Source organism: Strongylocentrotus purpuratus, unplaced genomic scaffold, assembly GCF_000002235.5.
Source record: "Strongylocentrotus purpuratus isolate Spur 01 unplaced genomic scaffold, Spur_5.0 spur5_scaffold_13, whole genome shotgun sequence".
Taxonomy (NCBI): Eukaryota; Metazoa; Echinodermata; class Echinoidea; order Camarodonta; family Strongylocentrotidae; genus Strongylocentrotus; species Strongylocentrotus purpuratus.
The window spans coordinates 15237746-15265312 of NW_022145598.1; the positions used below are offsets into that span (position 1 = coordinate 15237746).

The 27567-nt window shown below is 37.6% G+C and overlaps 2 protein-coding genes across 2 annotated transcripts; one reads left to right on the top strand and one right to left on the bottom strand.

The window, feature by feature from the left end:
- The first annotated feature begins 1236 nt into the window (after window positions 1–1236).
- LOC115918139 (sterile alpha motif domain-containing protein 12-like) lies at window positions 1237–8639 on the top strand. Its single transcript, XM_030982989.1, has 4 exons — window positions 1237–1409; window positions 4791–4917; window positions 7772–7838; window positions 8514–8639. Exons 1-4 carry the CDS (start codon window positions 1293–1295, stop codon window positions 8611–8613), a joined length of 411 nt encoding a protein of 136 aa, XP_030838849.1. The 5' UTR covers window positions 1237–1292; the 3' UTR covers window positions 8614–8639.
- Window positions 8640–13555: 4916 nt separating this feature from the next.
- LOC586143 (cysteine sulfinic acid decarboxylase) lies at window positions 13556–26623 on the bottom strand. The gene is made up of 13 exons (XM_030982990.1): window positions 26159–26623; window positions 24612–24760; window positions 24049–24174; window positions 22374–22464; window positions 21247–21353; window positions 20227–20342; window positions 19557–19636; window positions 18481–18535; window positions 17457–17720; window positions 16520–16722; window positions 16053–16104; window positions 14650–14739; window positions 13556–14310 (listed from the first exon to the last, which is right to left on the bottom strand). The coding sequence occupies exons 2-13, from the start codon at window positions 24739–24741 to the stop codon at window positions 14125–14127; spliced, it is 1500 nt and encodes a 499-aa protein (XP_030838850.1). The 5' UTR covers window positions 24742–24760; window positions 26159–26623; the 3' UTR covers window positions 13556–14124.
- Window positions 26624–27567: the final 944 nt, after the last annotated feature.

A 27567-nucleotide genomic window follows, 5' to 3' on the forward strand; every position in this document is an offset into this window, starting at 1 on the left:
ATTTTTCTGTTTCGCAATAATTCATACTATTGAAAAGGCATTTTGATGGCTTCAACTTAGAATGAATGCAAAATTAAGTATGCCTCATACTTCGGCTAGGGCATATTACGGGGGTGTGCCACTCTAATGGGTAACTTTTTCACACACAAAAAAATCCCTATTAAAACATGGGTCCCATTTTCAACAAAAATACCCCTGAATTACATGGGTCCGTTTTTCAAAATTTTCAAAATTTTGAAAAAAGGGCCCTACTTAGAGAAAAAATTGCAAAAATGACCCTAAAATAGGTTGGGGTTTTGAGGCTTCAGCGGCACACCCCCGTCTAAACCAAATCTGAGTACCCCCCCCCCCCCCCCCCGCTAAGGTGAGAAAACATACGTTTTTTACAAGTCGGATTTTACTTTTCAATACCATGGACAAAACGTAATTTTTTTAAAAAGGCCCTGAACTTTAATTTAAACAGTGACAGAATTATCAAATGATTATGCACGAATAAACGTTTATTTGAACGTTAATTAATCTGGGTCAATATTTGCAGCCTACACCCCCCCCCCCTCATCTTGCGTACATTCAAATGTTATTGATTATAATTCAAACAAATAGGATCATTTTCAAATTTGTATAAATAATGTTACAACTACAGTGTTACATACTTAAATAATTGAGTGCAAAAGTAAAAGAAAAAGACAATAGCAAACGAGGAATGGGAAAAAACTAACGACTACTTCATGGAAGGTATACAGCCCCTTGGGATGTTTGTCCCCCCCCCCCCCCCCCCCGTCGCGTTATGTGCGTGTTGAGCCTATGGGAAAGTTTAGGGTTAGGGTTAGGGTTAGGGTTAGGGTTAAATCAAGACCTCTTTTTTAAAAAAAAGCCCCAATCTGTGCTGCAGAAAAAAAAATGACGCCCCCCCCCCCCCCGGTCCCAAACTGCTTCCGACGCGACGCTCCTGACCTCCACCGTTACTGAAATGCGAATTAAACAGGCATTGATTTGGGGAAACGGGGAGGGTTAATTCACCCTTTTAATGCCCCTCCCGTAGGCACCCCCCCCCCCCCCCCCCCCCATTAAGACCATCTCAAATGATTCAATTTTCTTGTAGGCCTACATGTATTTTGTTATGGAATGCAGATTATGTTTGTAGACACACACGGCGCTCCATACTCACAAAATACAAGAAGTGCGTACACAGCTTTGTATGTATTTTTATATGCAGCGCAAGCACTGAGCAAGTCGAGCAAACCTGAGAGATTTGTTAGGTTGGTTGCAATTATTAATTTATTATCGTCAAAATGAGTAATCCACGATATGGAGGCCGGTCAGACATCAATGCTAAAATAAAACTTGGACTGTCAAATGGATCTTTGGATAGTAGAACCAGCAACTTACAACGTGGTGGGTTGAACAAGGTGAGGAAGTTGAACTAAAAAAATAGTCCCAAAATGTGATTGTGTAAAAAATAATGTGAGGGTGATCGTGATCTTGAGTGGGTGGCCGTGGCTAAACTGCATCCATGCACAGATGCATGGGTGAGTCTGAGTCTCTGAACTCTGTATGAACTATGATTATCATTCATTCTACCTGTGTATTCCAATATCTCTTCTTGCATATATTCTTATGAATTTGATTCCTTTACATACAAATTGTAATGATTGTTTCACTAAAACTATGCACTAAACTAGTCTACCGGTAGACTGAAATTTCTGTCTCTTTCGTTCGTTAGCCTCAGAATTGGGTAGGGTCAGCTTCTCGATCCTCTCTAGTCTTAGGAGCCGACCCTACCCAAATCAGAGGCTAGCGAACGAAAGAAACAGAAATTTTCGGTCTAACACTAATCATGCTAAATGACTATCACTCCAGCTTTGTCATGCTTTTTTCTTATAGGGGCCTACATAAAACTTTAATAGTCGTTTGTTGTGAGTCTCCAAACTTTGTAACTAGAAAGTAGAATCTAGGGACTAGACTAGTCAGTGGAAAACATTTTTTATCACACCTCTGAATCTCTGAGAAAGACAAAGGAGACAAAAAAAAGAAGAAGTAGAAAAGGAGGAGGAGGAGGAGGAGGAGGAGGAGGAGGAGGAGGAGGAAGAGGAAGAGGAGGAGGAGAGGGGGAGGAGGAGGAGGAGGAGGGGAGGAGGAGGAGGAGGAGGAGAAGAGGAGGAGGAGGAGGAGGAGGAGGAGGAGGAGGAGGAGGAGGAAGAAGAGGAAGAGGAGGAGGAGAGGGGGAGGAGGAGGAGGAGGAGGAGGAGGAGGAGGAGGAGGAGGAGGACGAGGAGAAGATAGTGGTGGTAGTGCCATGATGGTAGAAGAAGAAGAAGGAGAAAAAGGACAGGAAGAAAAAAACTTGTAGAAAGGAATTGTACACATGGTATCAGTATGATAGGGTTTTCTGCCTTCTCTCCTGAACTGATTTTGTACAATGTATATCTATTGGTTCCATTTATTATACCCAAGAAGGAAGTTAGGCTTAAAAAATTATTATCTTTACAACACCCACACAATATAACTACATGTAGGTCAGATATTTTGCATTGTGCTACTCGGTGTAATTGTTATAGTCCTTTCCTGGCCAAAGATCCCATGATCTGGCACTCAAATTGTCTGTTATAGACTCTACTCCTAGTTTCTCTTTTGGATTTCTGGAACATGAGGAGAGGGTTACATTGAACTTCCATGTTTAATAACCCATTGCCTACATGAACCGGTGGTCCCTGTTTTAAGCCTATGGGAGTTAAAAAAATTCAGTAGTCAGCGAGTTTTTTATGTACATGTAGCTCTATAGAGGTCTATGCCACATAAATAATCTCCCTGTGCCACATTGAGTGATTTCAAGTTGGGTGTTTAAGGCTGGTGTTAGTGTTTAATAAACACTAACACCAGCCTAAACACTGAAATGGAAATCAGCTGGTGTTAAGGCTTTGACCTCTGAATATCTTCAACTTCCGGTAGCTAGTGTTATCGATTTTGCAAAATTGTCTGGTGTGGCTGGTGTTAATATTTTACGTACAAATGTCCTTTTCACTAACACTAGCCCCTAGGGATTAAGCAAATGTTGATTTCCAGTTCGGTGTTAGTGTTGTACCCGCACACAGTCAACGCACGAACGACGCCAATTTATTGTCCGACGATCAAATAAAAATATGTGAAACAGGTAATTCATATATTCTTTTCTGTAAAATTAGTTATTTTCTAAGACCAGAGAAATAGGTGTAAATTTATTCTGTACTTTTCATGATACCTTTAGTTTTGATGAACTATTTTTAAATCATCGTCGTAAAATCAAGTACATGTATGTGGTGACGTCACGGCTGGTGTTAAGCTATCAATTTTGATATCGTTATCGGGCTCTTAATTTCATCAGCAAATTCTCCGCTCGATTTAAGAGCTCTTGACTGCTCTAAACACTAACACTAACACCAAACTTGAAATCACTCATTGTATTTATCATGGGATAAATCTAAAGGGTCAAAGATTATCTAACTGTTTCAAGTGCAAGATTGATATCGATATTAAAAGCATTTTCATGGAACTAATTATCAAGACTGTACATGGGTAATTTCGCAAAGCCATTGGGTTGCACAAACTAGCAATCCCTCCGTCAATTGCCCATTGTTTTGAGCATGAGTGCATGTTTGGCAAATGAGCAGCCATGCAGAAAGGCAAATATTTAAATAAAGCAACCAAAGTGTTAGTTCACATGTGATTTTTGTCCCAAACAAACTCCTAGAACTAAAATTTTCTTACCCCTTGTAATTGATTTTTTTTGTGTGTGTGTGTGTGTTTTTGCAGCTCAAGAATGAAAGGTGGACTGTTTGAATTAGGACTCTTGAATCTTGAATCTTGTTGAATACATGTACTGTATGTTGAACTTCTATCTATGTAAGGTTTGATATGCCACATTCTCAAAGAATCCATTTTTCACATCCTAAAATATTACAAAACTTGGTAAGGCTACATGTACATGTATGTATAGCTTAGTTGTTAATTGTATGTCCAGATCCCCTTCTACAAACAATAATGTCCAGGCCGACGCTAACCCGTGCCAGGGAGAGCGGCGGCCGCTTGCATAGTACCGTCGGTAAAAATGTTTCCCAACTCAAGCACTGTCAAACTCACGACTCAGAAACTGGGACCAAATGTCCGGATTTCTGTTTGGACTCGGAGGAAAATTCTGCCATCTTTGGTTTTTAAAACAGGATTGATTGTTATTATTATTATTATTAAATCGACGCCTTCAACTGCAACTCGATGTAAAAAATTGCATGCGCTTTCGGCAATGGACTTGGGATACTGCTCCAGTGGTATGGTGGTGGCAAAAAAAATCCAAAATCCCCCCCCCCCCCCAAAAAAAAAACAACAACCCAAAAATAAAAAGAAAATAAAAAAATTCAAAAAAGACTCGGCGTCCAAATATTTGAGTATTCGCTTGTAAGCCTGGGAGTGTACTCGGGTACCTCATTACACTGTTGTGCACAGCCTTAATTTATATAGTGATCTTATGTGCCTGCATTACAGTTGTATAGCAGGCAAATATTGTTTGTCTCGTTATTGTTCGCATACTTATGGTTGGTAAGGGTTGCTGTTTAAGAGTAAGAAGTAATTACAATGTATGAATAGGATTAGGAATGTGTTTAGTATAATAGTTTAGTACTGTATGTTCATAGGGAGCTCTGGCATAAGGATTGAAAAGGATGATACTTGTAGATTAGAAGAAATTTGAAGAAATTATAGAAAAGGCTATGTTATTTAATTAATTGCCTGTCCTCCTTTCTGTCTCTCCTGCCCTGTAGAAGTCAAGCAGGGTGAAGAAGTCTGTATACCTGTGGACTGCCGCTGATGTTAGATCATGGCTACAGAGGAAACACAGAGATTACTTTGAACGGTACTACTCGCTCTTCCTAGAGCATGATATATCAGGTAATTAATTGTTAATTATTATGAATTATTATCATTCTTTAGTCAACGAGGTTGTGAAGTTTATTTGTTCATTTATTTCCATCTTCATATAAAAACAATAACAAAAACATGCAATTTACCTGCCGAAAATAAGAAAAGAGGAACTAAAATACATGTAAGGCCAAAAGGACTTGTAAAATAAGTTCCATAAAAGTATAAAATCATCATTATGGTTTATTAAAAGCCAGTGCACTGTTTACAGAGATGTTGCGGTCCAGTGGATAAGTCTCTGGACTGTGAACCACGATCAATTGATTGAAATGCTCGAGCACTGTAATGGCAGCCATGCTAAAGCCAGGGTAATATGGAGCGCCAGGAGTGGCAATGTGCCAGACAAAAGCGCTATCGGTATTCAAAACTCCACTATAATTATTATTAATACATACATGTATGTACCGTAAACCATGCATGAGGCCTACATTATACAGATCAGGAAAAGAAAGGTTCTAGAGCATGCTATCAAGTATTCATCCAATCAAATCAAAAGAATAGGCCATTTTCGTGATATAACCAAAATTTATACTTTTAAAAGCTAGTTCCTCAATAGTAATTATTTCATTTACCTGCTTGGAATAATTGTATTTAGATAGTGAGAATGCAAATCAAAATATACGTGCTGATAGGTAGGGCAAGTAATAATGTATGCAATTTGAATTCTGCTCTATGTTGGGCATGAGGAAGGGGAAAATTATGATTGATGAAAGAAAAAAATAAGTAAAAACAGACAGAATCTGGACTAGCTTTATATTGTACATGCAATAACTGTATGCCTACACATTAACAACAAAAGTTACACCACATACTGTAGTTTCGATGGTTAAATATAGATGCACAATTGCACAGTCAACCATGTTAATTGTAGAGAGGAAGTTGTAGTAATATGAGCGTTTGGACTCAGTTTCACCCTTCAATGAAAACTAATTGATGAATGTAACTTCTTTACTACATTGTGTATTCTATTAACGATACCCTGTCTCTGCCTGTGGTTTGCAGTGACTTATTAAGGGGTACACGGTACAATAGGTATAAATAGCTTAGCATTTAACGCTTGTGTATAGAAGGAATATACTCATCATAGGAATATGATAATAATAATAACAACAGAAATAACAACAACAACACAAATTTTGATAATAAAAATGAGAATGATAAGGATAAAAATAATATTTCCTGTAAACCTAGGGTCTATAGTCTCATCAGTATTAATACCGGTACTCAACTTCTCACTGAGGGCCCTGCTATCACATTAATACCCCGGCTTTAGCCAAGCTGCCATGATAAGGCGCCCAAGCATTCAAGGAATTTCTTCCTACTGGGGTACCCACAATGGTCGAGAGATTCAAGACTGACTCGAGAGTGGCAAATATAGATTGAAATCTAAAGTGTGCATGCATGTACTGGATGAACATGTAAAATGATCCTAAAGACTTCAAGCAATTAAATCCAGCAAGCATGAATACCCTATTGTATTGCCCTTAGAAATTATGTTTGGATTATGTGCATCAATGAATGTCTTTTTATATTTGCACAATTCCATTGGAAATGAACAATCTAATGAAAGTGCCCTTATGATAATTTTTGTTTAAAGCTTTGTGACCATGTTTTGTTCTCAAACTATTACAAAAATCATGAATTCATTGCAATTCAAAGTTGCATACTGTAGCTTTCATACTACAAGGTAAGAGTTCTGGTAAAATACAAGAAATAATACAGTATGAAAATCATATCATTGCAATTTTGTGTTTATTGTACAAATCTTTAATAAAGCTCTTGTGATTATAAAGAAGTTTCAATTCTAATAAGAAAATGAAAATTGAAGGGTGATGTTCCTGAACACCAAGTGTAATGACTAATAGTTCACTTGAAGTATTATTCATCACTGCCAGATTTTTCCAAGAAACAAATGATTCATGAAATCAGCCTATACTTGCTCTGGGGAGTGTTTCACAAAGACTAAGATCAACTTTAAGTTGGACTTAACTATGGCAGGCCAATGAGGCCATTCATGCCACTGGTTGCTCTCACCATTGGTCTCTCAAATCTTATCTTTTGATGATATTTTCTCCTTCCATAATAAATTATCAAAAAATGTAGATTTGTGACCATGATTTGTACGTCCCATGCCAGGAGTGGTTAGAGGAACTAGTGGCATGAACAGCCTGCCATAGTTAAGTCCAACTTAAAGTTAGTCTTTGTGAAACACTCCCCTGCTGTGCACTAGGATTTTAATGTATAAAATGGGTGAAGCCAGGGGCAAGCCAAAATCTATCATTGCTCTTTGTTTCATGTATTTCAAATTTAAGCAAGTAAAATATCTTCTCGGGGCTGAGCTGGTATGATGCACAATGTATTTGAAATATTCAATTCATAGCAAACCAGCCAAGGAAGGAAACAAATAAAATCAAGTCTTAGTTTCAACACTCAAGAGTCCCCCCCCCCCCCTTGAATAAAATAGATGAAATAAAAATGGGTACAATGGGATAATTACAGCTCTTTTGGGTGGGATTGTGGAGGTGTGGTTACATGTAGGTGATGAGCATTATGAGTATCTACAAGTCCCATGGAAAACACAAGGAAAAGGAGCTTCTTTTATTAAACAAACAACACTTTTCATTGTTCCATATTCCTTTCAGCATTTCTAGTATGAATTTAAATAAATTAATATAAATGCATATTACCAGCACACTATTTTTTTTCTCCAAAATGTTGACATAAATGTAAATTCATCATCATTAGCTCTTGGCTTTAGTGAATTAGATTTTCCTTATACAAGGTGTAATAATGTTTGATTTCTCATTTTGTTCTTTATCTGCAGGTCGAGCCTTAGTAAGACTGAATGAGATGAAGCTAGAAAGAATGGGGATAGAGAACAAAGAACATAGGTAAGCAGTATAAAAAACTTAACTTCCTCTTTCGCCATAACTATTTCCTACTAATTGTGTTTGTGTAACTTCCTCGTGGAGAAAGTCTAGACCGAAAAATGTCTGTCTCTTTTGTTCGTTAGCCTCTGATTTGGGTAGGGTCGGCTCCTCTCTTTAGGTCGGTTTCTGTCTCTAAAGAGAGGAGCCAACCCTACCCAAATCAGAGGCTAATGAACGAAAGAGACAGAAATTTCGGTCTAGAGAAAGTCATTCAGATTTACATGTATCTGTACATTGAAATTTGTCCTTTCGAATTTGTTATGGTGTAGAATGCTATTTTAGAATTATATGGCAGCTGTCCCTGAACAATACCATCGTAATACCAGGACAACTCCACCATATCCTTTGGAAGGGGATAGGGTACTACTTAGTTTCTCTGATGTACATTTTGTAGACTATACTTCTACAATCCAACAAACAGTGCATTAAAGCCCCACTGCATTAAAGCCCCACTGCACTACTTATAGCTACTTGTGCCCTCTTTATAGCAAACAATGCCTTATCTGTGCCTGTTGATGTTGATGAGAAAACCACATTTCAGTGACCTTGCAGGGAGGTCTAATCCCTCCTGGCCAAACTAGTGCAGACTTTAATAAATGATTTATATCATCTCACTCTTCTCCTTGTTGCATGCAGAATGGACCTTCATGAGCAAATACTAAAGCTGCGGATCAAGCACGAACAGAACGAACTGAGACTGCTACGGAAAACTGATGTTGTGGTGAACAAGGATTGATCAGCTGGGGGCGTTTCACAAAACTTGTCATCAGTGACACATGACAGGTTTTGTTATAAGCTACTGAAATCTTTGCTTCTGATTGGTTATCAATAGATTTGTCACTGATTCAAGTCATTTGTCATTGAAAAAAAGGCTTTGTGAAATGCATCCCAGGATTCAGGACTGAAAGCTCTTAGAGAAAATAGTTACTTGCATTCTCTTTTTCCAACTTTGATGAGACTGTGCTCAGTTCTTGAAGAAAGGCTTTCATTGATGGCAATGAATTGCTCAATGTGAGATCTTGCATGTTTTGTACTATGTAATGCTATTTTCATTCTCCCGTTCCAACTTTGAAGAGACTGTGCTCAGTTCTTGAAGAAAGGCTTTCATTGGTGGCAATGAATTGCTCAATGTGAGATTTTGCAAGTTTTGTACTACAATGCTGACAATAAATAGTTATTTTCATTCTCCCTTTCCAACTTTGAAGAGACTGTGGTCAGTTCTTGAAGAAAGGCTTTGATTGATGGCAATGAATTGTTCAATGTGAGATTTTGTACTACAATGCTGAAAATTTGGGGCTCAAACTCCTGAGAAGGGATTGTTTCATTCTTCCTTTCCAACTTTAAAGAGACTGTGCTCAGTTCTCGAAGGAGGCTTATTATTGATAGCAATGAATACTTCAATGAGAGATCTAGCAAGTTTTGTAATACAATGCAGATAAGACTGGACTCAGTTCTCACCACATGCTGTCATTGATGATAAAAGAAACACTGATGTGAGATTATATAAGTTTTGTACTATAACCTTCTTGCTTTATAATCGCCTGCATGTAGTCGCACCAACGAGACTGACACCAGACCAATAACAGACCTAACAAAATTTTGAGACCCCTTATCGCCATGAGTCTGGTGTTTGAAAGTTTGCTTGGAATCAGTCTGGCAGTGCGACTGAGGTACACTGTTCATGTATGAATGTTTTATTTCATTTTGTGTTATCAGTCTTTGTTTATCATAATGAAAATGTTAAGACTGAACTCAAGGTCTTGAGACAATCCAGCGGAGGCTTCCAAGTAGTGCTGAGGCCAAAAAGCTCTAAGACGTTAGGATGATAGTGATACCAGTCTGGACCCATAGATCTACGTTTGACCTTTGCAGCAAACCTTATTCATCTCATTGATACCATTGCAATAGTAGTATGTAGTAATATAGGAGGAAGGAGTAGTATCAGTAGTAGAAGCAGTAGTAGTATAAGTAGTAGTAGGAGTAGAAGAAGTAGTAGTAGTAGTGGTAGTGGTAGTAGAATAGTAACTTTTATAGAAGTTAAGTTGTCATAGTATTTGATGCAATTCTAGTGGAAGGAGAGGAGGAGCAGGGGGGCATTTCACAAAACTTGTCATCAGTGACAAATGACAGTTTTTGTTATATACCTCACTTAAGAAATCCAGCCATCTGATTGGTCGAATTGCATTCATAAACTTCAACTGTTCCTGTAAAATTCCCGGTAACCATGCATAAAACATTTAATATTTTTAATAACCATGGTTATTAAAAAATAGGTCAGCCTCCATGGTTACCCCATAGGTTTACATGTTAAAAAATGGTTTGAGCGATCGAGGATACCGTATGTGTGCGAAGGATTGGTCGGTAATTTCAATACAATTGAATCTCGATCGATCTTACCGACAATTTTATCTTGCATTGTTGACATGAAGACGAAAATAAACTTCCAAAAACAAAAAAACAACATCTGCCGATAGATCTTGATCTAAGTTCGTGCCAATATGCATTGCAAAAGTAAAAGAAGGGTGCTTTTGCGAAGCATTCATCACGCCGAAGCCGGTTTCAATCCATTTTAATGTATATATTATACAAAACTGCCAAGCATGTGAACAGCGCGCGATGGCCGAGTGGTGTAAGGCGTTGGTGTAAGATTCATCACTCATTATACGCAAGGGTTCGACTCTCACCTTCGACAAAAAAAAAAGTATTTTTTATTTTTTATTTTTTAGTCTATTTTTTTTCGGCATATAAAAGTATTAATGACTGCTTTAATATTCGTGAAATAGTTGTTTTCATACGCTCTCGGGAAGGTTACAATTGGGCTATTCCCCTCGGCAAGCCTCGGGGAATAGCACAATTCTAACCTTCCCTTGAGCGTAATAAAACAACTATTTCTCTCAAAGCAGTCATTAATACTATATTATAAGTTACTGAAATCCTTGCTTCTGATAGGTTATCAGCAGATTTGTCACTGATTTTTGTCATTTGTCATTGAAAAAAGGCTTAGTTTGTGAAATGGGTCCCTGGAGGGGAAGAAAATGGGGGAAGAGAATGGGAAAGAGGAAGAGGGAGGAGAGAAAAACATTCGGAAGGGACGTAATTTGAGGGAGGAAGGAAGAGAAGTAGGAAGAGGAGGAGCAGTATTGTGTGCGTGTGTGTTTCTATTCTTCTACACATATTATGTTTGCAAGTAATGGCATTATAAACTTCGATCCTAAGTTACATGATAATGGCATTGTTTGATACATCATTGTATATCATTTGTTATTTGATTCATCATCATGTACCTGTATATAACACATTTGAACATAAATTTATATATTATCAAACATTTTGTATATTGTTATGTAAATAAACTACATGTCAATTTTATTTGCACAAAAAATAATAATAGAAAACAATAATCCTATTTCTTTGTGTTGTTACTCGATGTGGAGTCTCATGGTGTGCAGGTGTCGAAGCAAAATTGTTGTGTGCAATTCATGCCCCCAAAACCTGTGTAAAGTATTGTGCCAGGAATGAGTGCGGAGTGTACATCAAGAGAGAGAGAGACAGACAGACAGACAGACAGACAGAGACAGAGAAGAGAGACAGAGAGAGAGAGAGAGAGGCAGAGAAGAGAGACAGAGAGAGAGAGACAGAGAGGCAGAGAAGAGAGACACAGAGAGAGAGAGAGGCAGAGAAGAGAGACAGAGAGAGAGAGAGGCAGAGAAGAGAGACATAGAGAGAGAGAGGCAGAGAAGACAGAGAGAGAGAGAGAGAGGCAGAGAGAGAGAGAGAGAGAGAGGGGCAGAGAAGAGAGACAGAGAGAGACAGAGAGAGACAGAGAGAGAGGCAGAGACAGAGAGAGAGAGAGGCAGAGAAGAGAGACAGAGAGAGAGAGAGAGAGGCAGAGAAGAGAGACACAGAGAGAGAGAGGCAGAGAAGAGAGACATAGAGAGAGAGAGAGGCAGAGAAGACAGACAGAGAGAGAGAGAGGCAGAGAGAGAGAGAGAGGGGCAGAGAAGAGAGACAGAGAGAGAGAGAGAGAGGCAGAGACAGAGAGAGAGAGGCAGAGAAGAGAGACAGAGAGAGAGAGGCAGAGAAGAGAGAGAGAGAGGCAGAGAAGAGAGACAGAGAGAGACAGAGAGAGAGAGAGAGGCAGAGAAGAGAGACAGAGAGAGAGAGAGAGAGGCAGAGAGGAGAGACAGAGAGAAAGACAGACGGAATAATGAAAGGTTGGGTATTGAAGGGAGAAAAAAAAAAGTTTTGTCTTCTTTTATAAGCTATCTCTTGGAAACTTGCCTAAATTTGATATCACCTCTATCTTGAAATTTCTTGCTACTAATATACTCTATGTTTTCTTCTCTTCTTGGTATTTCTCTTCCTTTTTTCTCTCTCTCTCCCACTCTCCTGTGTCTAACTCTTCCTCTTTTCATCTCTGCAATTGATTATGTTCCCCACATACTGTACACATACATGTAAATGTCTTTAACAAGATAATGCAGATAAAACACATACAGTAGTTTTCTTAGAATATATTTCTTATTTTCTTTGCATACTGGCGGTGGAATACACACATATATATCTTCATATCTTTACATGACAACAGGGGGATTACAATATAACAACCAAAGGATTATCAAAATACACAATTTAAATATACCTATAGCTAGAGTTCATTCATAAAAAGGGATAAAACGAGTTCTAAAACAGAATTAGATTAGTCCATTTCAACCAATATATGTGTACATGTACACAATGTGTTTCACAACAGAAATTCAGTAAGATTTTTTAATTTTTGGACCGAAATCAGTCAAAGCAACGATTCTTCTTAATCAGCTGATTAATAAACATGAACAGCAAGTATTGTGAGAGTTTTTAATCTAAATAATGATATCAATAAAATTTAATAATCATTATACACATGTTCATAATTGTAATTGCATCCTTCATATTTGCTAAACAATTTTACCAGGATTTTTAGGATGATTATAAATTATCATCCAGGTAAAACAATTAATAATGTTTGGATGTGTCATAAAACTTTTTTTCTAACTATTCCTCATATTCCTTGTCTTTACACATACCTTTCAAAATATAAAAAAATTATATTCATCACTTTTATCTAATCTAATTCAGAATCTTTGGAATTATTATTCTTTACATCAATTATTTTCATTGTATACATTACAATATTCATTATATACATGTTCTTCAGCATTTAATACTTAGTTATTGCATTTAGTTACCAATATATTCATCATCGTGTATACCATTTCTTGTTTTCAATGTTTCTGATATAACCTTCATAATAATTCCATTTAATTCGTCATATTCATTACATTAATTCCTCTTTAAGAGTATGAATATAGGATAAGCATCACATCACTTCCACCTTTTTTGTCTGGTTGTTAACCATCTTCTCAATTCCATTTGTATGGAAAAGTTGAATTCTAATAATAAGTACAAAAGAGTATTCCAACTCCTTTATCCGCATTTACTTTTAGATAAAACAAGAGAATTTACACAAAAAGAACCCCAAAAGTAATATGTTGCAAGAGAAGAAAGGATAGGTGATGGAAAACCAAAGAAAAAATTCTCACAAGAACTAACAAAGAAGCTGACAATCACACCAATGCAATATGGTGCTTTGAATTGCTTGTGGTCAACTTTCCAAACATAATATGTACCGGTAAAAATTAAAGATTTAATCCTTGAATGTAGAGAACAGAGTTTGAAATGCCAGAATTTTTTCATAGTTAGATACCAACTGCAATTTTACATCAGATGTTTTAAATATACTATTTTGTTTAATGTCTAATTGTCATAGCTAGCTCATGATCAGAAAGTTTATATCACCAGTTGTAATAATAATCTGAAATTTTCATGCATATATTATTGAAATAACTTTAACAAATCGATTCACTGTTCCCTTCCAAAATGCATGTAAAGTCCAAACTGGTTTAGCGACCACCTGTACAGAAAGGCCACCCATTTACAAAGACCACATTTTTCCTTTCCCTTCTCTTGTCTCCCTTGAGTGGTCTTTATATACATGTTTCACCATACTGTGGTAACCTTGGTAATACCATGGTAATTTTACAGTACTATATGGTAACTCCATGGTATTATTACAGTACTATATGGTAACTCCATGGTATTATCAGAGTATTATATGGTAACTCCATGGTAAACATTGTAGTGGTGCCTTGTCGAACCACAGTAAAACCATAGTACTTTAACAGTGGTTATGAGGTAGAGGTACGGTTTAAACCTTGATATCTTTCCCCAATCGTTGAATCTCTTCCAGAATGAAAGCCAGGTTCTCGTCTTTGACTCTGGCGCTACCGATACCCACTTTGAAGAAGTTGACATGTGACTTGACCTCGTTAGGTTGGAACGTGAGCAGCATAGTGCCCTCGAGGGTCATGGCTTCCTTGACCTGAGGCGCAACCTGAATCAAAGATAAACAAAAGGACAAAATTATAGACCGTAACCAAACAATCTAAAAGAAAGTGATCGCATAGACTTTCAAGAAATCAACAGGTTATTTCAATACTCTCTTGTATATTCCATAGAAATCTTGTTCAGATGGTGGAATGCATCTTTGTAATATTTTCACAAATCAGCAGGCAAAATCCACTGGGCTATTGAGCTTGCCTTAGCTGTATATTTTGTTTTGTCTCTGCCATTTGGTTAAAAGTATTATTGAGACAACTGATACTGAATGCTACAATGGTTCACATGAATAATGTATGAAAGAACGCATTCATCATATTTCAAATACATGTACCTTGCTCAGTCGCTTGAAGTAATCTGCGTTTTGTTCTTGGCCTCGCAGACATTCAGGAATATACCAGAAACAAACGTTTGTACATTCAGGCTGCATTGAAAAAGAGAAAGAGAAAAATAATGAGTATAAAGACTAAATAACAGCACAGGTCTGTTTCATAAAACATGTCATCAATAACAAGATAGGATAACTGTTATAAGCTACTGAAATCCTTACATTTGATTGGCTACACCCAGATTTGTCTATAGATCTGTGGCAGATGTTATCAATTAGAAGTTTTATGAAACAGGGCCGTGGATAGGGAAATGGAGGGCAGGAGAGATGACAGTGAGATAGGTAAAGAGAGTGCATGAGAGAGAGGGAGAGAAAAAGATAGCAAAATGGAGAGAGAGATAGCGAGAGAGAGAGAGAAAGGGGACACACACACACACACACACACACACATATATATATATATATATATATATATACATATATATATATATATATATATATATATATAGGCAATGGTAGGGTGAGCAAGAGGCAGATGCAAGAAGAAAGAATTCTCGCTACCCCAAATAGCGATTCTGCCGAGATCCGGGGAAAATCCTGAAAACGCGCATTGCATTATGGGATAGCTTTTCGACATTACAGCTTCCTGTGCAGGCGGCGCGATAGCGCAAACGTAAAACGCCGTCGCCACACAACGTGTATGCACCGAATATGTCGTCTGCTCGGTCTTGTTTTTTTTTCGCAAATATTTCAACGTTTATTTGAACATTTCATTCGTTGTTTTTTGCGTCTTTTGACATCAGTGACGATGGTTTTCTTTTGTGAGGCTGCACAGTGCTGGGCTCATGATTCCAAGCGTAAGAACCCTGAAAAATGGGGGTGGATGAAGGCCGTGACTTGGGATGGGACTCTATACCGGAAGTTGTAGTGACGACCCGAGAGAGTGAAAATTACCTCGTCTCGCGAATTTCGAGATTTTCGTACCTATTTAGGGTAGCGAGAATTGGCTATCAATTGAGAGTGGAAAACCACTCCTTAGTATGTGGTTCATATTAGGGATCATTTCGTTTCGAGTGGAATCCATGCTCAAAAGAGTGGAAACCACTCTCAGAACAGTAGTCAAATCACTAATTTTGAGTGGATTCATACTTTTGGAGAGGATTCAACACTATATAAATCAAAGCAATCCCTAATACAATAAAGTCCTTTAAAAACGGATGTTCACCTTTATCTACACTAAGAGAGTATGTCATGATTTGGTATTGCATGGCTTAGGGACTGACAGATGATTTTATGAGCTACTTGATTCTTCTTTGCTTGAGCTATAGGGAGTTTAAAAAAAAAAAAATTAACCAATTATTTCATTTTCTTAAAACCATACTTATATCAAATCAAATGTAGGCACTCACCTCTTGAACAAGTTGAAAGCCCTCAGTATTCTTGATGAGATCTGCTAGGCTCCTGTTTTAGATGAAAACGTTCCCACACTTTATATTAAGATGATTTAAAATGGTATGATGCATCTATAATCACTGCATTAAATGTCTTTGTCTTGAGCGCAAATATACTAATGTCCATCACCAAAGTAATAATTTCTGTCACCCTCATAATTTTATCACCTAACTAAACTAGATTTTATGAGCAATGGTTGTACCAACTGGGGCTGGGACAACAGTCCTATTACATAAATGAAAATGAATAAACCAGACCAACAACCTTTCTTATGTTTCCTTTCCCCCTTCCTCCCTTCTCTCTCCCTTTCGGCCCCTTACTTTTTGCCATTTGTTTCGGTCAGATGTGTAACCTTTGCCCCCCCCCCCATCATAACCACTGTGACATAAGAATAAGAAGATGAATAGCTTTGAATCGATAATACCTGGCCATATCAAATTTGTGAGTAGTCTCCGCGTCGAATCCCTTGTTGCCCTTGGCCTTCCACATCAGCCAGAGTTTGAAGATATCCACCCTACGACCACACTGAAGGGTCTTATCTCCAGTGTCGTAGGAGACATCGTAAAACTTGTCGGGCTGGAACAGGTACTCAGCATTGGCAGCGTGGCACTTGGTCATTAAGTCCTTCTGCAAATAAAGAGAAAACTTGTCTATAATATGGACTAGCTAACTAGGCTCAAAACAGAATAAGATTTTGAGCTAATGTAATATGGCAATGCAAATATATATTCCTTAATTGAGAGTTATCCCTTTTACTTAGTTTGGAAATTTTACATTGACATTGACAGCAACTTGGTCATTAAGTCCTTCTGCAAGTAAAGTAAAAACTCAATTATTGACTAGCAAGGCTCAAAACACAATAAGGTTTTGAGCTAATATAGTCTATGGCAGAGCAAATAAATATAAGGCCTTAATGAGAGTTATCCCTCTAACTTAGTTTGAATCTTTTGTTTTATTGAAAAGACTTCAATATGAGAAATGAACCTGGTACAAATATTTAATCTCTATCTTAATTGTATTCTGTATCCTCAAAGTGATAGCCTGATAACACTGTGACGGTTTCATTTCATCTCACATTTTCTTCTTCAAATCTTATCACAAGTATGGAGAGAAGGAGAGAGGGGAGGATATATATTAGAAAGAAAGGGAGAGAGAGAAAGAGGGGAGAGGGGTAGAGAGAGAGAGAAATTGGAGAAAGAATGCAAGACAGAGAGATAGAGAGACAGAGAGAGAGAGAGAGAGAGAGGGAGAGGGTGATACAGAAATATACAAAGTACGTAAAGCGACAGAGGGGGATGGGTCTTATTTATGCTAATCTTAATCAATCAACAGGAACGCTTTAACAATAAAAAATTCCTTACGTTGCCATTGACGACAAAAGACGTACACTGAAACGGTACTCCCATCATCTTGTGCAGACACCATGTGAGCGATTTGACCCGATGGATGCCTTTGAGCAGATGTCTGTACTTTCGGGTCATCATGGCCCCTCCGCCCCATGCGGCATCTACATGCAGCCAGATGTCCCCGTGTCTTTCACAGATGTCGGCTATGGGCTCCAGAGGGTCGTAGCTGGCCAGGACCGTGGAACCACATGTGGCTGCTACCATCAACGGAATGTGCCCCTATATGGTAGAACAGAAATGTTGATTTGATTTGATGAATTCACACTATTGGTATACTACCAGATACTACCAGATACTGATGCACACTGAATGGGCCTTGGCGGGGGAGACCCGAGGATCTGGCGCGGGCGGGTTGGTTCGGGAATTTGATGCACGTTGTTGATGGTCCATTATTTAATTTATACTGGGAATCTCGCTCAACAAGCCTAGCTTTTCTGAGATTCTCTTTTCTACCTCTCGGTTAAATCAAGCAATATACAATATTTTGTCTAATTCTCAAATTTGAATGTACTCTGTAAACTTATTTGATTACGAATATACTTTTCAGTATTTCGTTACTTGTATAATTCATTTGCTCTATTATCGTTTTACTATATGGTTTATAATTATATGTCATTTAATTTGTGGATATTTAAGTGGAAAATAAATCAAATCAAATCAAATTAAATCAAATAGTAAAAATGCCAAGTAAGCCCCCTGCACAGCTAGTACAAATTTCAATGTATACCATAGGCACTAGCAGAGAGAGAGAGAGAGAGAGAGAGAGAAAGAAGAATAAAATAAATACAGTAACACAATTCGCCAGATCTCGTTAAAGTATGGAGATTCATTGATGAAAAGAACGTTTTAGAGGCAGGATTTTGACAAAACATAATGATAACTCAGAAAAGTGATAACTTGAAAGGAACAAAATTCCCAGGTCATAAAAAATGTGCTCATTATATTTGATGTCATTTTTATTACTGATCATTTTTTATACCTGTTCCTTCACCAAAATGATGGCTTCTTCCAGCTTTTCAGGGATCATCTTCCCTCTGTAAATTTTCATTTCAAATGAGAACAAAAGCAATTTGGTATTGGATTAACAAATTTGACCATGTCCTATAAAAGACAAATATCTCTACTAGACTTTGATATCGATTGCAACTCCAAAGTCATACAAACATGCAAACTAACAAACAAACAAACATACACTGAGCAAAATCGGCCGGTGCCCCCCCCCCCCCCAAAAAAAAAAAACCGGTAATAGCACAGTACCTTAAACAAACAAGTAAACAAAATGTGCCCCCATCCCCCACCACGAATCAATATGTCTTTAAAACGAAAATACACAACGGACCGTGCTGAAAAACCAGTGGCGGATCCAGCCGGTGGATAGAGGGGGGGGGGGGGGGGGGGGGCCCAATCCATGAGAAAATACGACTCGGCCAGCCGGTGAATAAGCAGGGGGGTGGGCAGGCCCGGCGCCCCCCCCCCCCCCCCCCCCCCCCGTGGATCCGCGCCTGCTGAAAACTCAACATAATTTCCCTTCTTTCTTTTTCATATGATTAATATACATACTACTCGGCAGTTCCTTGTGCATTAATTGTGTCATATTTGCAGACGCCAGTCGTATAGTTCAATCACTAATAATGTGTGCACAAATCTCGCAAGCAGCGAAACTCGAGGTCTACCTGCGAGAGAATGTTGGTCACCAATCGGATGCGGAATTTATGATGATAACTTTTCATCGCGGTTGATTCTTATGAATTCGAGAGAGGATATGCCCGCTTTGATGAGATTTTTGAGTTGTAAAAGTGACTATTGATAAGACCTGATGTCGTGTAGATAGTCGAATTAGGTTAAAATCCACATGAGAACGCACGATCCAGTATAACAAACAAACATTTTTTATTCTTTTTTCTTTTTTTTCTTTTTTTTTTCTTTATGTGTTTTATTGAACAATCAAAAAACAATCACAATATTTACAAGTCATTATAAAAAGATTACAAAAAAGCAGTAAAACGCAGATCAAAACCTCACGAAAAGATTCTTTTTTTTTACACCGTCACCTACCTGTCGTCTGTTGGTATGACCACAAGGTTGTCAGTTCCAATGCCCATGAAAACAGCACCCTTTACAAACGAGTAGTGGCTCTACAAAATGAGATAAAAGCATCAGAATATTTATATGCTTCAACAAGTGCAACATAAGTGTATTAAGTCCACCCTGATATTACGTTGGTTTAAATAGTAGAGGCAGAAAATGAGAGAAACGGGTCAGTGAAAGTTTGAGCACAAACCGATTAGAAGTAAGAACGTTATTAATTTTGAAGGTGCGATCAATCACTTTGTGACGTATTTTGCGAGCTCCCCCCTCTCATTTGCCCTTAACTAAAAAACTTCAAAACATTATATTTTAAAATTGTCAATTTACATACACCCTAAATATATCATTGTTGCAAATATGTTTCAGCTATTATTCTGTATTTTTGTTATAACTTAGAGTTTATATTTTTTTCCTTTTCAAATATTGACAGTGGTCACTCGTGAAAATGTGTAGAAGGATGCATTCAATTTAAGCTAAATAAAAAGATAAATATATACGCTATATTAATTTACTGGGGGAAAATAGAGAGGATATAATTATAACTGACTTAATACATCGACTATATACTTAAGACTTATGATACATTTTTGTTGGAAATTGATAGAAAAAAAGAGACAAAATAAGTATGAACCGATACCTGATCTGAGACAAATATCTTCATTGGTTTGGAGCCATAGATTCCCTGTTTTCTGAAGTCAGGGTTGATTCGGTACCTAGCGAGATTAACTGCAAAAAGATTCGCTAACGTACCACCTGATAAAAGAGAGGAACAAATAAACTTTAAGGGATCCGGTAACTTTGTCTCAGATTCTGAAACAAAATCCTGGATTTAGCTCATGCTGCAATGATAATTATAAACATTTAGGTCAGCCAGGAACCCCATGACTTTTACAAGCCGATCGCCTGTCTGATTATCAAGATATTTATGATTGGAAATCGAAACCAAATTTTGCGTTTGCCAAACGGTTTTCATAACACTACAGTCTATTGTGGGAAACGAGTATGGTAAAAACCGGTCACTCAAAGATTTTTACTTTTTTGAGGTACATGTACTTCTTGATCATTTTGAAGTGCGATATTTTTAGGGCTTCTATATTTCCCCATATCACAGACACTGATAACACGTAGGGCCGTGCATCTCAGATTTAACATTGTTAAATGATGCCTTTAATATATATATTGGGAAGAAGCATTCATGAGTTTGGCATAAATGGTGTACCAAAAGTTAATTCTGAGATAACAAACAATTGCTTGACGTATATTCATATTTAAAAATGAAAGTCTAATTTTCTGCAGTCGGAAACAGGATATACTTTAATAGTCAGCCATTAAGATTATCTGAAGTTGATATCTCGGTGTCTTCAAAAAATACAGTTAAACAACTCTAAACAAAAGAAAGAAATCTGGTGCACGGGACTGGCAGTAGCGTATCCAGAACAAAAATACTAAAAGGTGTGGGGGCGTACTGAAAATGTAATGCATGCCATGGACAGATCCTTCATGATAACAAAAACAACAACCACGCTTTCCTTTTAGATAGCTCATTTAAAATATAACTTTTTGCAACAGAATGAGGAGGATTCTGAAGTCAAATCTATACATTAATTTATTTGATTATTTTCTTTTGGTGGGAGGGGGGCTGGAGTATATAGCTTACCAGGAGTCAGTATTCCATCACCGGACTCGAAACCACAAAGATCTCTGATTTTACCCAATACCTCGTGCTCCATGAGCGTGAACACTGGAGCATTGTCAAAGGTATACCTGAAAAACAGATGTGTGTTCGAACAGAATATATAAGTTCTCATAGCATTGTGATCTTACTACGAATATATAATAAATAGTGATTGTAATCATGATAATAAGTAGAAACGATACAAGAATGAAAATCAATATTATAAACCCCCGCTTCTCACTGCCCGTTGATTTAAAAATGTTTTAAAGTCGATCTAGCTTTCATTTTAGCAACTATAAATTTGCTGAAAATTTGCGTAAAGAAATACAGCTTTTCGACACAGTCATGTGGAAATAGATATACAGATGTATGCCCTACAAATGATTATGCTTGGGTATATAAGGTGACATGTGGAAGCCGAAAAAGGAGGTCAGTTATAATTGTAATGTTATTTTTTCGCTTTTTTTCTCTTTTAAAAATCGTATCATTTTAACTTCGGAGCATAATTGGTAACAAAATTAAATAATCAATGGCGTACTGATAGTCCACACACTGAAGGGGCACTTACATAATTTAAATTTGAATTTGAATTTATTCACCACCATTGAAATAAAAGATTTATATAAATGTACAATGACAATGTCAATATAAGATAAATACATCACATGAATTATAAAAATACATGGGGGGATCTGAGTAGGTGGAAAAGAAATTGATTTTAAGGTCATCAAATTGGGTGAGAGTGGAAAGAGTGGTATTATTGTCTGCTTTTCACACCACTCCCCCCCCCCCCCACTAGCCCTTTATTTCAACACGATCACAAGACCTTGGACATGAAAATTAATCTATCAACTGAAGTTGATCAAATCGATATAATACATTTTTGTATCGGCTTTATAACTCTTATTCGGATTGTGTAACTATATACCATGTTCGCACACTTCAAAATGGAGACGCACGATGCTATTGAAATTGCTTAGATTGATTTTGTTTTTAATGAAGTCTTTGTGATTCGTGATTTCACTTATTCCCCCCCCCCCCCTTTTTGCCATCCGATTTAGGGGGAGGGAGGGGTGCATACTTAATCGTGAAATTATGGTCATTCTTACTGAGATGTGTTGAGTGAGTCTGAGATCATAGCACCGGCCAAGCCAAACGTGTCCTGTCCATTGAAGTTTGTGTTGAAGAACTGAGGATGACCTACGACAAGATTTAAGGTTCAAAGGTCAAGGTTCAAGGTTGGCAATTCTTAAACAGAATAATATTCAGAGCAGTTTAAACCGTAAATATTACTATTTCTTACTTTCTTTCTTTATTAATTTATTTCTGCATGGTTCAACAGTTCACATATATGATCAATAATTGATCATGACCATTACGGTAGTAAACACTAGATTACGATCATTATACATTTTGCAATTGTAAATAATAAGGAAGCATACAGAGGTATGACAATATCAGCTTAATACTTGAGAGATTGCCACACCTTATCATCTAACGATATATTTGTGAAGTGGTAGAAGAAGAAGGAAAAAAAATCAATTAAGTCGCTCTGTTTATTTAAAGGCCATCTGAATACCACAGCACGAATTAGAGGCTAAACGAAACACATCGCATCAAACAGGTCAATTTAGTCATTGATATCTTGCTTTTTAGTCCCAAAACAAATCGCAACGACTCAGCCAGCCGCTGAATAAGCAGGGGGGGGGGGGGGGGTGTAAGAGCATATTTTTTTCTTCTTTTGGGCGACTAAAAATCGCAACGATTTTTAGGTCACGAAATTTGTAAATTTGACATTTTTCTCCGTTGGGGGGGGGGGGGGGGGGGGGGGGGGGTCAGGGGGGGGGGGGGGGTAAGGTCACCAGGTCAGCTGTTGGCATATTTATTTTCATTTTTATTTTTTTTAATTAATTAATTATTTAATGTTTTTTTGGCCGTGGGGGGGGGGGGGGCACGCCCCTGTTTTTCAGTACATTTTGGGCGAATTTAGGGCTGATTTTAACATATTTTTTTGGCCGGGGGGGGGGCACGTTACCCCTGTGTCCCCCCTCCCCTAGATCTGTCCCTGGTATAGTGACGCGGGTGCTAATTGCCATCATTGTTTCGACTAGCACGACTATAGCGCATGATAACGCAATCGAAATTACACTTCGTGTGCAACAGACAACAAAGACAAATTAGCCGATCAATTCAACACAGTTCAGCCACTCTTATTAATTTAGCCTCAAATCACTTTGGGTACGATATAACAAAGTGCATCAGATACTGCGACATTCGCTGACGCAGTTCTAAGTTAGTAAAATGACGCATCCTGTGCAATTGGCACGTAGCCTAACGCACACGACACGATCTTTATGCGATCCGATTTTCGAAGAAATGGCAATAAATATATAAGATATAGAAATTCAACCAAATAATTATCTTCCTGACGTATAGGTTCTTAATGATGATAAGAATACGAACAATCGAAATGTTAGTGCATTTTAGCTTTCTAGTCAGAATAAAAGCCGAATCGAATCGACTTCAAATCGTAGACAATCGCACTGCTGTTAGGACGTCACTACGATTCCGAGCCGACTTTTCCGCCTCCAAAAAAGCGTGCAATCCATTGGAATTTAATTAAGTAATCATGTGACTAGTCAAATCATCAATCATAATATTGGAAGTTTGAATGTTCATATCAAATGATATTGCAAATTCTTCTAGAATTGGATCGTATTCAGATCGTAGAGTATGCGATGGGAATTAGAATGATTGGAGAGTGATCGTTGTACGACTTGTTACCTGTTTTGACACTGTAGTCATAAGTATCTTGACAAAGCTCCAGAAGTCGTTCCGTCGTCTCGGGGTCATCTTGAAGCTTGAAGTCAAATGTTTTGAGCAGTTCTTCGGGATGCTTGAAATTCACAACTGGTATCAAGAGAAAGGAAGTCAAAAAGTTAAATAAGATCGCGTCCTGGAAATCATACAGCGAGAAGGCGATTTGTTTAACTCGCAGGCGTCTTTTTTTAAGAAGAGAAGGCCAAAAGGCGAGTTGCTAAAACACAAATCACCTTGGCGAGTTTAACAAGTGGCCTATTATTTTGTCCGAAAACAAGGCGACTTTTTTTCAAGGTAGAAATTTCATCCGTCAAAAAGACTTGCTTTTCAGCAAGTGGGATGATTAACATAAAACATATCATACAGAAATATACGATAGGAAATACACATATAATTATGAAGATAATACGTATAACAAAAGGAGTAGCTATAGCATACTGTGTTTGGGGGGATGGGGTCTGAAAGAGTGGGGAAGTTAGAAAGAGGCGGAGAAAGACTAACTGATCGAAAAACAAATAATGACAAACCTTTGCAGTCGCCATTGAGTTGTTTCTCCACTCCTTCTTTTAGAATCAGGTCAAAGACTTTACTGAGAAACTCCTTTTCGGATTCTCTTGATGACGTCATCATGGTCCCCGGATGTTCACTGTCCGTCATCCTTACGCCTCGAGTGAACCTTGAGATGAGAAAGTGATGACGAAATATTCATTAAATAGATAAAGATGGTGATTTAATTAAAATGAAGTCCACCCTGATATCAAGCTAATTTTTAATAGAAGCAGATAAATGAGAAAACATGTCAGTGAAAGCTTGAGCAAATTCCTGAAAGTTATGACTTTTTAAAGTTGTGATCAATGGAACATAAATTGGCAACGCTGTGACATATCTTGCGAGCTCCGATTCCATTTGCTCTGTACTAAAACAAAAATCAAAATTCTTTTTTTTACCTCAAGAAAATGTTCAAAATACATGCACCCTGAATATAATTACTGCAAATAATTATGTTGCTTTACAACCCTTGTATGGAAAAAAAAGAAGAAGAATCTATTCCATCATCAATAAATAATTAACGAAGAAAATAAAAGTTCATGAAAACCATCTTAACAAATTATAGGGTACATAATATATAGGCTTCCCATTGAAACAAAGAAACAACCCCATTTGTCCTGTATTTTCAAGTCATGGTTAAAGGTAAAGACCAATATTGGAAATGCCCCAATTTCAAAAAATGAAATGGAAGCTCTCATTACCAATCATGTGAAAGAATATGTTTTGACTAATACATGATGATAAAAAATTTGCCGGAAACCGCCTACTAATTCATATATTTGGTAAATTTGTTTCTCTCATGGTCTGTGAGAGATATAGGGTAGTCCCATATACATCTTTCTGTGTATAGTGCTTGTAACTTTACGAAGAATGGACCAAATTTCTTATCATTTTGACGATTCCAGAACCTTGCAGATGCTAGATGCTAGATGATCAACCTTTTCTGATCGATTCCACAACGTTTCTTTCACAATGCAATCGCATGACCATAACTGGTCTTTACCTTTAACCCTCGATTGATATGCATACTTCTTGAGATTTTGTCACTTATATTACCAATATGTGATATCAGTGGGGACGTTAATAAAAGTGGGCGTGGCTGACGAAGGGGTAACAGCTTGCGCCCGTCCCGACACCAATCGGGCCATTGGACAATCCATGGGTGATTGTTTCATTATTTTTTCAAAAATAAAATGAGAGGAATATAATTACATTCAATATGAATGAATATAGTAGCCCATATGTATATATATTATATAGTATAAAAAGTCAATGTTCTAATATAATACAGAAAAGGTATGCAATCTTAGACTAAGCAGATCAACATATTCGAGGGGAGTATTGTTGTCACAGCGCTAGCGCTAAATCATAAATTAAGTCATGTAAATGTCTACAGTATGTTGAACTCGGGGTTGAACTAGGTATTGGAGGATGAGGTATTTCTGCTTTTAGCTATAATTAGTCAAACACAATCTGATAAAGTCAAAGATAATTCATAGGAATTAAAGACCGTGCCAATACTCACTGCGATTGAAATCTCAGAATTGTTCGAATGCTCGAAGGTGGAGCTGCCGTTTGCGCTCCGTTTGATTTCACAGAGTCACACGAAGAAATGAACGGGGCGAGCTACACAACCTGCCCACACACCGGGCACGCACGGTTCGGCGGACAATGCACGCACGAGCCGGGTTAGCGAAGCCATCGAAAGCTAAAAGATTTATGTAGACGTCGTAAATGGACTCTATTTTATGTACAGTCCCACTCGTAAGGTTCCAAAGGGCAAATCCTGACCGAAAATGGACAGTGTCTTGAAAATAGTATTCGCGACTTGACGAATCAGGCTCACAAATACAGTTTGACTTTTGATAGACCAAATGGGCCTATACTAGTCGGCATTTAATAGACACCCATACAATGGGTATCATGATGCCTGTAGTTCGAATTTGATATTCGTGCTATGCGATGGATATACTTATGTCAACGCAGCAAATAACTTCCGCTGAGTGTCATAACGGCACTAACATTATTATACAAATAATGAATGGTTATGAGTTCAATAGTGCGAATATGTTCATGAGTTGAAAGATTAACATTCTATTCAACGAGGCGTCAGCCGAGTTGAATAGAATTAACGTTAATCTTTCAACGAATGAAAATATTTGCACTATTAAACGAATGAAAAACATTCATTATTTGTTTTATACAACATCGAAGAAGACCTAATAGAACGTTAATCAACAAATTATGCTTTACTCCTTATAAAGATAAATTAAAGTTCGAGTCAAGCCTTCTCGATTACATGCAGATTGCCTTCGCGTCAGATACACGCAGGGATACGCGCACATGCAGCAGAGAGGTACGCAGTCTGCATATAACCAAAATGCACGGCGCATATAACCAAAAATGCACGACCGTGCAATATACCATCTATTGAATATCATGTGACCAACAATCGTCCAATCAAATGACAAGGATCCACGTAGGTGTTGTATAAAGCTCTTTATACAGAGTAAACACCTTCTGAATCTAAGCAGACGATAATGGCCTGTCAAATACAAAGTCCAATTGCGATTGTGACGTTGTATTGACAAGTGTTTGAAATATAGTACGGTGCTATAAAATACATGTAGAAACAGTGGAATAAATAGATTTTTTAGAAATGAACAGAATAATAAATTTTGCTTTGTAGGACGTGAATTAAAGTCCAGTTAAACGAATACAATTAATGTTTTCCTGCCAGGTCTACAAAGAGGTGGTTATAGCGGGGTCTATAGATAAAGAGGTAGTGGAATATACGAGGCTATATAATGTCAATGATTATATTTATAAAATCACCCTGATAAAGGAATACGAGCTCATTAGTGGCCCTAAATCGAGGGGCCTTGTCACGTTTAGTTATAATGCCACGCCCACTAGGCAATAACAATGGCTTCC

Coding starts and splice junctions, on each gene's coding strand:
- LOC115918139 (XM_030982989.1), top strand. CDS start 1,293: ATGAGTAATCCACGATATGGAGGCCGGTCAGACATCAATGCTAAAATA. Junction 4,918..7,771: donor CCTAGAGCATGATATATCAG/GTAATTAATTGT, acceptor CTTTATCTGCAG/GTCGAGCCTTAGTAAGACTG. Junction 7,839..8,513: donor ATAGAGAACAAAGAACATAG/GTAAGCAGTATA, acceptor TGTTGCATGCAG/AATGGACCTTCATGAGCAAA.
- LOC586143 (XM_030982990.1), bottom strand. CDS start 24,741: ATGACGGACAGTGAACATCCGGGGACCATGATGACGTCATCAAGAGAA. Junction 20,343..21,246: donor TGATGGAATACTGACTCCTG/GTAAGCTATATA, acceptor CTCTTTTATCAG/GTGGTACGTTAGCGAATCTT. Junction 18,536..19,556: donor GTCATACCAACAGACGACAG/GTAGGTGACGGT, acceptor GAAAATTTACAG/AGGGAAGATGATCCCTGAAA.